At 39.9% G+C, this 14,001-nt stretch overlaps 1 protein-coding gene across 1 annotated transcript; it reads right to left on the minus strand.

Annotated features, from left to right (window-relative positions):
* Positions 1–216: 216 nt before the first annotated feature.
* Positions 217–8,146, minus strand: srgn (serglycin). The gene is made up of 4 exons (XM_041936180.1): positions 7,991–8,146; positions 5,867–6,008; positions 1,229–1,476; positions 217–1,119 (listed from the first exon to the last, which is right to left on the minus strand). The coding sequence occupies exons 1-4, from the start codon at positions 8,043–8,045 to the stop codon at positions 1,013–1,015; spliced, it is 552 nt and encodes a 183-aa protein (XP_041792114.1). The 5' UTR covers positions 8,046–8,146; the 3' UTR covers positions 217–1,012.
* Between the last annotated feature and the right edge of the window lie 5,855 nt (positions 8,147–14,001).

The raw sequence follows: 14,001 nt of genomic DNA on the forward strand, positions 1-14,001 counted from the left end.
CATGCAAAAAACAGTCCTCTTTCCTTTTTTCTAGGAAATGACATCGCTATGAAGCATCCAAAGATCATCTCTCATCCTAAGCAAGTACAAAAATGAAGGCTATAGAGGATCAACTTACTTAAGCCCTGTTCATTCAAAAATGAGATTCACATATTACCCAGTCGACTGAGGAGATAGAACAAACACCAGAACAGTTTTCATAAAATATACAGAAAATACTGTTGTTATAAATCCTTTATTGATAGAAGTAGTTCAAATGCAAATTAGACAATGCAGAGCATGTTGAAATGCATGCATGTGCATATTACATAATTTGAATATATTCCAGCTCACAGTGGTTAAGATTGCATGAATCCATTCCTGAGGGATTTGGGTTTGCAAGAGTCTCTTGTTAAATGTTGCAGACCAGAAGTTCCCAAAATAGGTTTCATAACCCTTCTGAGTAAGTGTAAAGTGTCACAAAATTTGAGACAAAGGGGTCAAAGAATATAAATAAGTCTTGGTTTTTGTGTGTCTTAAAGGAGCGTAGGCCTAAATGGCTCCAAAAAATACAACAAAATGGTTGGAACCACAGCTGCACAGAGTGAACAATGCATGGACAAAGGTATCATCTTATTGCACTGGTATTACAAATATTTGAAAGCATATATCTGATTTTATATCAAAAAGCATATTCCGACTTACACATCATTTCCACAAGAAAGCACTGATACAAGACAATGACGACAAAATTAAAGTGTGTATACGTCTCATTTATGCAGATCAGTGTTCTACTTTGGCAGTTAATTCTTCATCGTTTACAACTGTTTGCCCTGAAAGAGAACAGTTCTCATCAATTGCACTGCAAATACAAATAGATAAATTTGGCCTATATTTGGTCATTCTCTGAGCAGTGAAGTCTTTCCACCACCAGGTGGCGATGCAATACTTGTTTTGTTTGAAAAGGCAGGGTGGAAATAAAATAGATGCTTAGGCTTGTGTATGTGTGTCTGTTAATGGGTGGCTGTACGGCCTACAGCTGCAGAAGGTGGTCCTCTCTCAGCTCCTGCTCTGCTGGTTTTGCCACACCAACCAGAGACCTGCTAGGGAACAACCGCCTCATGCCCATCCTATCCTCACCTGCAAGCAGAAAAACAAGGACAGATCAGATGACATGTTGCAGAAAAAAGGAGGACCTAGAAAACTACTGAATACATGCAAATCAGGACATTCCCCGCCAAACAATTACCTAGCTTCATGTCTTTCTCTGTCCAGGACTGACCAGAGCCTGTCTCACTTTCAGCTGCCTCAAAGGCCTGGTCTGCCATGGGTATAATGTCAGCAGCAGAGCCTTCATAACCTCCAGAACCTTCCTCAGGCATGTAGAACATAGGTGACTCCCCCTCTTCGCTCAACATTGGTGTTTCCTCCTCCAACACATCTTCCTCCTCTTCCTCCTCCCTCAGTGGAATTTCACTCTCGACGGGCTCTGCCTCTCTGGAAACACAATGAGAGTCAGTCATTAAAAAATGTTGGTGCAGTTTGGCAGCTTGTCGCTGTCTGACGAGGCTTTCCAGCTCGATCACTTCAGTAAATAATATTTAGGTTCATGTTACCCCATCATTGATGACATTTTCCCTGCAACAACAAACGTCACAAACCAAACATTAGATGCTCCATCAGCCGCCACCAAACATGTTTTTGACATTTAAAAATACTTTAAATCACAGTTTGTGAGTTCAATAAACTACTTACAAACTCTTAACAGCACATTTATTCTTTCACCCTCATGTTTTATCCAGAATCTATGAGTATGTGAATATTTTTCACTTCAAATGTTTAACTTCTATGTGCAATATGTCTTCTTCTTCTTCACTGTGCAGTACACTTTCTGTGTGTACTGCACAGTCTTCAAGTTTCCTCATCGCACTTGTGTAAGTTCCTCATATGCACACATCTTAAACTCACTTCAGGTGAGAACAGAGAAAATTTCTTCCTCCAGAGGATGAATTTGTAGATGTCTCCTAGCCTTATACCGTACGTTGGAGCTGCAGCGATTAGTCGATTAATCAATCAACAGAAAATAACTGTCAAATGTTCAAGAATCTATTCATCATCTTCAATTTTTGAAGCAAAAATGACAAACATTTGTGGGCTCCAGCTTCAAAGATGTGAGGACATATATGACTGTAGAAGACATCTGAATACTTTGCCCTTTCAATATTTTATCTCTTTATTTTATGGGCCAAAAAACTAATAGAGAAAATAACCAGTATGCTAAAGGTAGGACAATTAAAATAAGGATTAGTTGCAGCCATACGGCACATATAAACACATATAAAAACAACCAAAACTCATGATGCGGGGGCTAAAAGGGTCCCAGAGATGAGACGATTTTACTTTCCAACAAGCAGCAACGAGCAGGTAGACGTGTTAGGAAACAGCTGCTACTTAACACCAGGTATGCATGACCTATACTCTGCCTGATTGGACATTTGCTGCGTTCCAGTGCCCATGCATCCATGCTATCTAGTATGCCCGAAAAAGATCTAGTATGTCACAACACATGGTGTGTCAAATGCAGTAAAAACTACCAAAAATACCAGGATGTCCTGCTGCATCCGGTCGCATGTTGCAGAATGAAAGCCAGCAAGCTTTTCTGGCGACTCTGACCCACAATCCTCTACGCAGCAGAAGATTTGTCACATCGCTTGAACCACTGACAGCAGGGTTTGTGCGAAGTTTTGGCTGCAGTACAAAATGCGCATTTTTTTCTTTTTTACTTCAAATTTCATGTTATGGACTGCGATGGATGTGTGAGTGAGAGGGTCAGAGTTCAAGGTGCAATGTTATGATGGAGTAGTAGCATACTGCAGGCAACAGTACATACTTTGCAAAGGCAGCTGCAGTTTGCTGCAAGTAAAAAGTAAAAGCATGTGATTTGGAGCACTCGTCTGAGGGCTGTGTGGGGGCGTGTACAGAGTGTGCTTACAGACATCTGTCTGACCCTCCTATAAGCTTTGAGTTACACCTTTATCATTTTTAGTGGTTCATGAAGTTTGGCACCCTCACGTAACTCAGCCATCAAACAAGCAGAAGTCTAATTAAGCCAGAACAAGTGAAAACACATGTGCCTTCAAACAGTTTTTGGGATAAAACGTCAAAACACGTCAACACCCAAAATTCACAACCTCGTAACCTGCTACTGCTGATGGTTTAACTCTACTCTTATACCTTCTAAACGGTGGATCTCCTGGTTTTTACGAAAATTCAGACTAAACAGCATTAAATTAACCTAACTTTAACTGACTGTGTCATTAAACATATTCTGTATCCAACGGTTGTTGATTCCTCAAACACAGGTATCAGACTAGAGTGGCATAATATAAAACAATAGACCAGAAGCAGCAGCCCACCAAGCATCACAGCCCACTTCCTCTCAACACTTCCCTCTGGCTTCCTGTTCAAGGCGAGCTGCAAACGAGAGAGCTGCTGCTGAGGCCCGGTGTTTTACAGCAAGCTGAAATGATGTAGGAGGCCAGATACAACTACGACTAACAAAAAAACCCTTCACGAGAATAACCTTCATTTTTAAAACGATCCACTTTCATTCACTCTGTCTACAACCATCATTTCCACTTGGAGTCTGTTGCCTACACTCCTTGCCTCTCTTTTGCTCTAAGCTGGACTTTTATCTGGTTTTATTGATCAGACCAGGTGAAATCACATGATGGTTGGGAGTGACATACAGTATACCATGTATTTGGCTCATTTATGCTATTTAAGCAACTGCCATCCACATTTTCTGTGCCTCTTTTTTACATATCTGATACAGAAAATAGGCTTTATAGAGTTTTTCTATGTTACTCAGTAACAAATATGTATATACATATTACATCAGTGGGTTTTTACACAGATATCTGGGTGTTTAAATTGTTATTTAGTTACAGAGTACATATACATTATATAAAGCTACAGCTGATCACACCCAGTGAAAAGAACTGTGTGACAAAATTGTAGATTGGCTGCAGCACAAAATGTGATTTGTGGTATTCATTTTTCAAAAGTTCCCTATTTAAAAAAAAAAAGAAAAAGATTTTACTTAAGTTTACGAGGAACTCCGAAAGGGGAAACTAATGACTAAGACCAAGACAAGACACACACACATGCAAATCATTAGAGGCTCATCAATTTGAGAAGTTCACAGATTTGAAGTTCAAGTTTAACTAAATGGAACAATCTGGACCGAATGAGTAAATTAGAAGGATGGCTTGAATTCCTTCTAAGATGAAACTATTAAAAATATAATTCATTCACAGCTCTTACTTCTGCCAGGAGAGATGTTTTAAACTGAGAAGAAGTTAGTCATGGGGGAATGAAAAAACTGATTAGCTTTTTCACACCAGAGGACAAAGATGGACGTGGGGTGTGCATGTGTGTATGTGTATATTAAGACATATAGTGCACTACTGCACTACGGTGATTATCAGCTGACTGGGTGTTAGACGTCGCTCATTCTTTTGTAAGGCACAGGCATGAAAATGTGAGCATCTCTTGAAACAAAATGCTAACAGTGAATTATTAAAGGTCTTATTAACCTTTGTGAAAATCCAGTGTGGCGCTTACGTTGACAGTGAGAGCATGGCATCGAAGGATATGTGAGCTCCGCTGAGTTAAAAACCTCCTTTGACAAATACACTTTCATTTTAAATGAAGCCCTCACACTAAATGTGGCTCACTGACTTGATCTAATGCTCCAAACAACAAGAAGCCTCAGACGAAGATTCAATCTTTAATCTGCAATTAATTCACTAACTTATTTCTTTTCAATGGCACAAAGGAGTTCAGCCTATCCTAGCACGCATCACACTAACTGGACAGATCACTCACACAACAAGTGGATCTGAGACAGACAAACATTAATCTAAAATATTATGGCTATTTGTGATAGAAGACATGACGACATACGGCACACATGCTGTATATGCACGGTGTCAAGTCATGCAATTAGTGGATTTGCACCTACATCATTATAAGTGCATGGTATCTTACAAGACTGAGCCAACAAGATGCTCTGGACTGACTGTACTCCCTCTGTATTAAAGTCTGCAGTACCAGAGCTCCACTAGGCACTTTGACTGAAGCAGTCACACACACACACACACACACGCACGCACACACACAAATTAAGATAACATGCATAATGCACAAGTTAATATGTTGATATCTATCAGAAGTAAGGTTCCTTTGCACGTTTGCTCTTCACAACTCATTCGACACCAATACGTTTGTGAGGATTTTTAGTTTTAGCATATGCCATCTCCAATTCCCCCATCTTTCCTACTGCACTCTTTCTCAAGACATGTGCGTACCATGCAAAAACCTACTTCAAAATGATCTGGACAAAGTTGGGGTAAAATTATTTTGAAACAAAAGCTGCCATCGATCAACATCTGCATGAACTCTTTACGTCTTCCTTATTCCAGCTGTGGCCTCCCTGCCCTCTCTCTGACAGTCCCTCTGTCTCTCTGTATCCCTCCACGTTGTCTCCTATTTTGGCTTTTCTTGGCCACCTACCTCACACTTATGTACTCTCAGGCACGGACACACACACGCACACAAACACACAGAGCACATGAATACACACAGAGTTTGCGTTGCTGCAGTTGTGCTGGCCAAGGTAACAGATCCAATGCGGCATCAGCATTTCTATATTTAAAGTCTGCATTTATCTGACAACAGTATTATCACAGACATGGTTGTTTTGACAGTGATCTCACTGCTGCTGAGACACTCTGAGCGACTCACACAGCAAATAAACAATCACACCCCAGGCCTGCACACCCTCTTAGAGATACACGCACACACACAACACATGAATACTTACAGATACTGTGCAGTTGAAGCAGGCAGTTTGCCTGGTAGGTCTGGACTCCATGCCATTGGTGGACTTTGATGAGTCACACAGTTGGCTTGGTCGCCCTCAGGGTTACATCTCACAAATTTATACACGGCAGTTCTGGGCGCTCCTGCAGATAGAAAGAAGATTAGTGGTGTTTCTTTTTCTTTGTCTTTCATGCAGCGTTTTATGCAACAGTTCACTTCGGCTAAGGCTGGTCTTGGGCAACATCTGGTTGCTCATCAGTGTGACAATTAGGATTTACTAGTTCCTTATTCTGAGTCTTTCAGGAGATTACAACATTATTCTGCAACAGGTTTATGTGATGGCTGGCCTAATTGGCTTCTGAGCTGTTTATCCTCTCCAGCTATGTGATAGTAGTGTGTGTTAACTGGAGGTAACGGCATCACAGCTTTTTCTCAACACATCACACAGCAAGTTCATCATGGAGCTTATGTGGTGCTGAAAGCGTCAACTGTTATTTTACACCAATGTCCAGAGTAAAGAAGCTAGCTGAGAGCTATCAAGTCTTTAACTACAGCAGGCTAAAGATTATATTTATGCCTTCAAGTTCATGTAAAACAAAGTTAATTATCTGGTCAGGGGTTCTTGACTATTCAATGATTGATGTCCCCCTCCCCCCAACCGCTTCTGGCACTTGCCAGGCCGTCATTGTAAACAAGAAATTGTTCTTCATGTCTTGCCTGGCAAAATAAAGGTCACATGAAATAAAAATAAAGTGTTGGGAAGCTTCTCTTTGAATTAATGAATGCTGCATTTAACTACATTCGTGCAAGTGTTCTGCCAAAATCCCCATTCTCCTGTTTTGTCCACGCTGTTGTGCTCTTGGCTTTGTTTGAAAGTTGAACAAAGTTTAATGGCTCTTGGAAAATCTTAATCACACATGAAAAATTTTTTTATGTAAAAACCCCAAAAAACTGACCTTTTGACTTTTTTTCTGAGAAGTGACATTTCTGCATCTCCTTTACCACCATTGATCATGAAGGCTATTATATGTGACAGTGTATCAGTATCATTTAATTGTAAACTGGGTGTTTTAGAGGGGCAGCTTCTGTTGTCAAACAGTTTGAGTGTGTCAGTAAAAAGGTCAGTGAGACTGTCACTATAAAGGTAGATAATTGGTTGGTAACATGCACCTGTTTAGCTTTTGGTGTCAATTCATCATTTCATTGCCAATCCTAATTCACCTAAATAATCTTGATTTAGCTGCAGATCTTATTTAGGCATAGAATAACTGGTAAAATGCAATAATCAAGAGAAGAGGCAGGTTTTTTTTTCTTCCTCTTATAAATAAGATGAGATTATAATGTATTTCTTGGGAAATGAATTACCACAAAACCTCATTGGTGGTCTGCACATATGAACAAGAAAGAAAAAAATATTCAGATACTGATAGTTAATAAATACATACTACTATAATATACCATACTACTATTTTATTGAAAAAGGAGTACCAGGAATAATTCAGCAAAACGTATACAATTAGATTTTCTTTCATTTCAAGATTTTATCAGGGTTTCCCCTTGCAGTGTCCTTCCTCTGCATCAAAAAACGACACTAGCCAATTTGTGTCATGGTGAGAGTCCAAAAAGCCCCGAACATGTTCACAATGGTGAGCAGACCACATCAAAACCTCACTCGGAAAATCAAACGCCTTTACTGTTTCCGACTCGATGTGAAGCAGACCAGGCAGCGTTGAATGCTGCTCGTCATCAGAACTTGTCATGTATAGGAACAGGATGTTTCATTTGTATTATTTCAAACTTTAAAGTTGTGCCCGAGGTTCAGGTGGGAGGATCAGCAGAGCCCCGAAGAATGGGGAACACTGACAACAACCAATGAGTCAGACTTCATTTACTGGAATCTCAATATGCTGAGAGGGTCAAAGGAGCCCCGGTGGCCCTCTGACCCCAGCTTGGGCCACTCACTGCTCTGTTATTGTGAGGATGTGAACTTGAGCTGTCAGGATGGGAAATAATTCCACTTGTTTCCACTACAGCCTGGCTGAAAACCGCTCCACACCAAGTCTCCTGCGACATCCACCTCCACAACAGGAGCCTCCAAGTACTGAATGAGAATAAAATAACTTACCGATCCCGTTGTGTAGGGCGAGGCAGGAGACAACGAAGAACAGGATCAGTTTCATCCTCAGCTCTGTCTTTCTTTATCAAAACACCAGGAAAGTACCGCGGCGCTCCTCGTCGGGCTGTTGCTCCTTTGACGTGCTGAAGAAAAGTCGCGCATCGCCTCAGACAGTCCTACTCGTCCTGCGCGTAGCTCAGCCCTCCGAGCGCGTCATGGTTTCCTGAGGACTTGCTGTGCAGAAAGTGACCTAACATCCTCAGTGGAAACTTTTGCATTAGCTGCCTCAAATATCAGATATCAGGTTTGTGTAACTGCGCACTCGGGTAGAGGAAATACCAGCAGATAGCGGCCAAGATTAAATCTGTGTTTTTCTGTCTTTCTGATAATCACGAGCGGGAGGAAGAGACAATTTGTCCTATTAGACTGCGGACTTAGTTGAATTTGTTCGGCAAAAAACAACTTTATGCTCTCCTCGCGCGCGCGCGCCCTGGTTGATGTGTGCGCGAGAGGTGTTTGCGCATCCCCGCTCTGCTTTCTTTGTTTTAGTTGTGGTTCCATCCAGTTTAACTTTGCCCTCCACTACTGTAGCTCCACAAGACTAAACAAAAAGAAATGAGGTAGAGACCGAGACATCCGACCATTCAGCAGCTATAAGCGGCCACAAGAGCAGCGTCAGCGGGTCACACGAGGAGAGCAGCACGTGTGAGTGCACTGGTACCTGGCCTGGGAGTCACTGCAGACCCCAGACCCCGAGATCCCCACAGCGCGTCACCACTGAAGTGTCCCTTCATTAAACAATGCGCAAATGTTTGGCTGAGTGTGTGTACCAGTGTGTTGTGTATGTATTGCATTGCTTTTGTGTGTCTGCACCTGTTTGTCATCGTGTGTGTGTGTGCACGCTTGTGTTTGCCGTTCGTTGAATGTAATCAAGTACATTTGCTCAACTTCTGTTCTTAATTACGAGAGTATTTGCATTTTCTGCCACCTTATAATAACCCAATATCGTACTATTTACTCCACTACTGTCCATTTATTTGTTGTAATTATTAGTTACTTCACAAAAAACATAAAATATATGACCATCTTATGAAATATGATGTATAGCGGAGATTAAACTACCCAGAGAGTATAAAGTAGTTAGAGTAAGATCCCCACTGACACATTAAAATGCTGCTTCCACTTGAAATGACATAAAGATAATGAATATAACACTCTGACAATGAAAGTTATTTACTTTTGATACTTCATGTACATGTTGGTTACTCCTGTACTATTACTGCTATTTCAAAGCAGGACTTACTTATAATGTTACATTTTTATACTGTGGTAAGGCTGCTTTTAATTTAGCAGATCAAAGTACCTCCTCCACCATTTGTCTCATGTTTGTGTACATCTGTGTGTTTTTCTTTCTGAGATGTCAGACTGGGCTGGTAAACACAAGTCGGGACATTTCAAGAGTCGACACCTGGTATGTCCCGGTGCCTCGGGCAGATGAAGTGTATTTATAAGATTAACTCCACTGATGATGACTCAGAGGTTACTCCTGGGCTGGAACCAGAAGAGGCTGACATGAAGAAAAGTCGTAACTCATGTTGAAAGTATGTGATGCAATGTGCATGTGACGTTAAGGAAGCGAGAATGACGGGTAGATGTTAGGATGGAATATTCAGGATTCGGCGTGTGGTATGTCACAGTTTCACTGCAGGAACGGTCCTCAGATCAGGACACACAGAGATCAACCTTTGGGATCTTGAGCAGCTCCCTACTATCAATTTCTTGCAGATTCAGATAAAAAGCATCCAATACATGTAATGTATGTGTTTGGGAAATGAGATCAACATATTACAAGCACAGACACTGATTGAATCATTATACTCTGCCCTGGTATGATTTTTCAACCTTGCTTTCTGTTCTTCTATACAAAACAAGTGAGCAGCAGAAAACATCTGCAAAGCTTTTTTTTTCAAGTAAAACCATGTTCTAAATAGAAAACAACAGTCTCAGTTAGCTTGCAGTCTGTTTACTGTACTGTATAAACCATGTGCTGTGGCTTGCAGTGCTATGGCTGTGTGATCATATGAAAATGAACAGACAACAAGGCAAAAAAGTGACCTTCCAGGACATTTTATAATTTTGAAGCAGTAAAGGGGATCTTTAACATCTCTTGAGCCTCAGTGCATCTTTAGATTTCCCCCTCGGTGGCGTCATCATTAGAAAACAAATCCACTCTGCCTGTATACTGTATGTTCTGTATCTGTTTCTTCAAAACCTTCATTGAAAATCTCATTTTTATACTGAATGAAATATTCAAACCCACTTTCTAAAGGCTGGACCACAACATTAAATAGACACAATGTTATACTCATCTTCCTGTATTTAATAAATGTACTGAAAAATGTTTCCTGAACTAGATGTCAGTGTCAGAGTTCTGTTGTGTCTGTGCAGTTTGTCTGCACAAGATGCCTTCATACTGAAGCACCTGCTGAAGGGTCTGCAGGGTTTAGTGATGTGTGTTGGGCGTATGTGTGTGTGCATGTTACTGTATTTGTTAAATTCATGTACAACAGATCACAGAACAATACTGCATTCTTCACCTTGTCTGTCATCTATTTCTTCTTCTTCTTCTTCTTCTTCTTCTTCTTCTTCTGTGTGCCTGTGTACTCATGCGTATGTCTTGTACATATCAGCCAGGAAGAGAAGAAGACCCAAAGAAAGAGAAAACGGTTTGTTTCAGCTGACACATTGGTATGATGCTGCAGGAAGTGGTAACATCAGTTGCTATCATTTTCCTTCAGGAAATGACACGCTAGCCTGCCCAGCCTCGCCACACACACACACACACACACACACACACACACACACAAACTGTGACATATTTTAAGACACACATGCGCATATGCAGCATGTCTCACATCAACGCTCCTCTGCTCTACAGTACTCAATACTCAAGCAATCAAAACACTACAATGCCCATACATTCACTGATGCTGTATCTGATATGTGTTTCCCTGCAGCAGCCAGTACGCTACTGCATCTATAAAAAGTCATTTTTGTTAGTCAACTTGGTTTGGTTTCCATCCCCACCCCGTCAGTGTGTGGGATTGAAGTCTATTGTCTGAGTAACCAGAGTTTATGGCAGTAGAGGCAGCACTATTTTCACACTTTCAGAAACACATGGACAGAGACAGACACAAACACACACACACAAACCCACTTCATGCCTGCGCCTCACATACTCCTTCATAGCCTGTATAATGGGAATTCAACAACAACAACAAACTAAATGCGTAAAATCTACAAAAAACAAAAGTTTTAGTGTACATTCTACTCAGATGTGCAAATATGAATCTGAATGTAATCCTAAACTTAGTGTGCGTCTGTATGTGTTTTCTGTGTAAGGGTGGGTTTTCCAGTAAGCTCTCTTGTCACACTTCTCATTCACAACAAATTAATTTCAAGTAGCTTGTGCTGAGCAGGTATGCCAATACACGTTTTGACAAGCATCAGAAAGTCTGTGGGATCATACATGAAAGCAAGCATTGCAGGTTTTAATGCATTGCACTGCATTGTTTGCACCACATGAAGCCATTGCATAAATAATGTTGTATAACTGCAATTCGGGTCACAGTCAGTACTTTAACTTGCATGCCTGTGTGTGTGTGTGGGAGGAGGTGTGTTGATGATTATTTATTATTTCTGATGCCTTGATAGAGAAACTACTCTAAAGCTTAATGACACAAGAGGCAATATGCCTGTTTCACATACTGGACTAATAAAAACATACAGATGTGTGGATGTGAGTGACAAACTATAGGAATAACTAACTAGGTGTGTGTATGGAAACATCTGCATTAGCTAGTATGTTTCAAGGTCTGTCTACATATCCACAGAGATTACTACAAGGTGAAAGATTTGCTTCAGCTGAGGACACTTGGACAGCATCAGTCCTGTCATCATGGTGTCACCAGACTCGGCCCGCAGCAGTATAGATTCACCACAAAGTCATAACGCCTTCAGAGAGGAAGAAGCAGGGCGTCAGGCAAAGTTGTATGATCTCATGGTTTGTTGGAAATCAGTCATGCATCAGCACACACGTCTGACCGCTTCCCCTTACAAAAAACATGCTGAATCTGAGAATTCAAAGATAATCTCACTACAATCAAATGCAACAGTTTGAAATCAGGGACTTCACATAGACAGCTAGTGAGTTTCTTTGTTTAGGACTTGTTACTTGTAGTGTGAAATGTCCCTTTATCTCTGCCAGCTGTAAAATGTGTACACTGTATTTATTCAGCTACACAGTGTGGTAAATATACGCAGCACTGTAGCAATATGGGAAACACTGAGAGATGAATAACAAAGACATAACTGTCAAAAAGATGTATGCTGAGATCTGTTGTAAATTTCATCAAGCATCATTACATTTAGACATTTCTCTACATTTAGCAATTTAATAGACTGGAAAAAATAAAAAATCAGGGCTGCAAACTGAGACAATTTTAACCTCTTACTCCACAGTCATTAAACATCTGTTAGGCTGAGGAACCATTTCACACCTAGCTTCTCACTGCAAGTAAAAAAAAAACACATACTGATATTGTTACATACAGTAAGTGTGTATTTCATCACCAGTTCATTATCATTACATACAATATCTACAATACATAAAACAGGCTGACGTTGTGATTCCGCAGCGCAAGGAAGAAAACACACAGATTCAAACGATGAAGAGGTGTCATGCAGATTAATCAAGTCCAGCCAATAATGGCTCATTCTGTTGCTCTGATGATTTGCAGAGCAATTGGTTCTGAGGAGCAAGGGTGATCTGAAAACGGGATCGACTCTCCTATCTGTACCTCTGTCTGCGTGTTGTTATTACCATGGTTACGTTAAGCCTTAAAATTTGTTTTACCATCATGGACTGAAGTGCTTCATAGAGAGAAAGCCACTTAAAATGTTAAAATTAGATTTAGATTGTTTAGATTTTTATTTTGAACATGTTAAAAAAGCAAAAAACAAGAATAACCAATAGACTTACCAGCAAACATATAGCAAAGCCACAAATAATATAAATAACTCATGTTTGAAAAGCAGTAGGAAGAAATGAATACTCATGTCCTTTTTATATTTTATCAATAAACTTAGTGTTAAACATGAATATTCCAGCTTTCTGTCCATGTCGACCATACACGACTCAATCAAATTAATCCATAAGACGTACAAAACCAAGAAAGAACAGAATCAGAATAAAACAAAAATCATACACAACCTATACATCCTGTCCTGTCTTACTATGCCAGTCTCTCTGATCATCCATTCCACATCCATTCAATCCCAGTATATTACTTTTAAACATTCATTTAAATTTAAAGTCGAATAGTTTCATTTCCTCATTACAGTTGCTCCATCAAGTAATTCCTTTGCCTGTAATACAAGTGCATTAAGATGTTTGACTAGCACAATCCAACTTTGATTTTGTATAATGTTGCAATTGACTTTGATTTTATAGTTAATTTATATATGTGGCTACAAGCATATACTTATTATCTATTATCACTCCAAGAATTTTAATTTCAGAATCTCTTTCAATTTCTGATTTATTTAATCACGAGTTTCATGTTTGAGTTAGTTAAGTGACTCCCAAAGATATTATTTTCTTATTTGCATTCAGCGGTAATATATTAGTCAAACTAACTTTCTTCCACTGTATCTTAAAGTTGTTCCAAATACTTACAACAAAATAATTTTGTATAAACAGCAAATAATACAGCTTTTAGTATTTTGGAAAGATCACAAACATAATTTTTGTCAAAAATAATCAGCAATGGTCCCAGCACTGAGCCCTGGGGAACTCCACGAATAAACTTAGTAGTGATTTATAATTGTAATAAGTAATAAGTCTTTGGAAGTAATACTACCTATTACCCATTCCCCAGGTATCTGCTTTACCAGAAAAGAAACAACCCTCTTACTCCATATCCTGTAGTTTTTTCAATAATACGTCATGGTCAACAGTG

Source organism: Chelmon rostratus, chromosome 1 (assembly GCF_017976325.1).
Source record: "Chelmon rostratus isolate fCheRos1 chromosome 1, fCheRos1.pri, whole genome shotgun sequence".
Classification (NCBI taxonomy): Eukaryota; Metazoa; Chordata; class Actinopteri; order Chaetodontiformes; family Chaetodontidae; genus Chelmon; species Chelmon rostratus.

What these genes read in the sequence shown, in the direction of transcription:
- srgn (XM_041936180.1), bottom strand. Translation starts at nt 8,045, where the DNA reads ATGAAACTGATCCTGTTCTTCGTTGTCTCCTGCCTCGCCCTACACAAC. An exon ending in CGCCCTACACAACGGGATCG is followed by an intron (nt 6,009 to 7,990) that starts GTAAGTTATTTT and finishes TTCTATCTGCAG; the next exon opens with GAGCGCCCAGAACTGCCGTG. An exon ending in GCTTCAACTGCACAGTATCT is followed by an intron (nt 1,477 to 5,866) that starts GTAAGTATTCAT and finishes TTGTGTTTCCAG; the next exon opens with AGAGGCAGAGCCCGTCGAGA.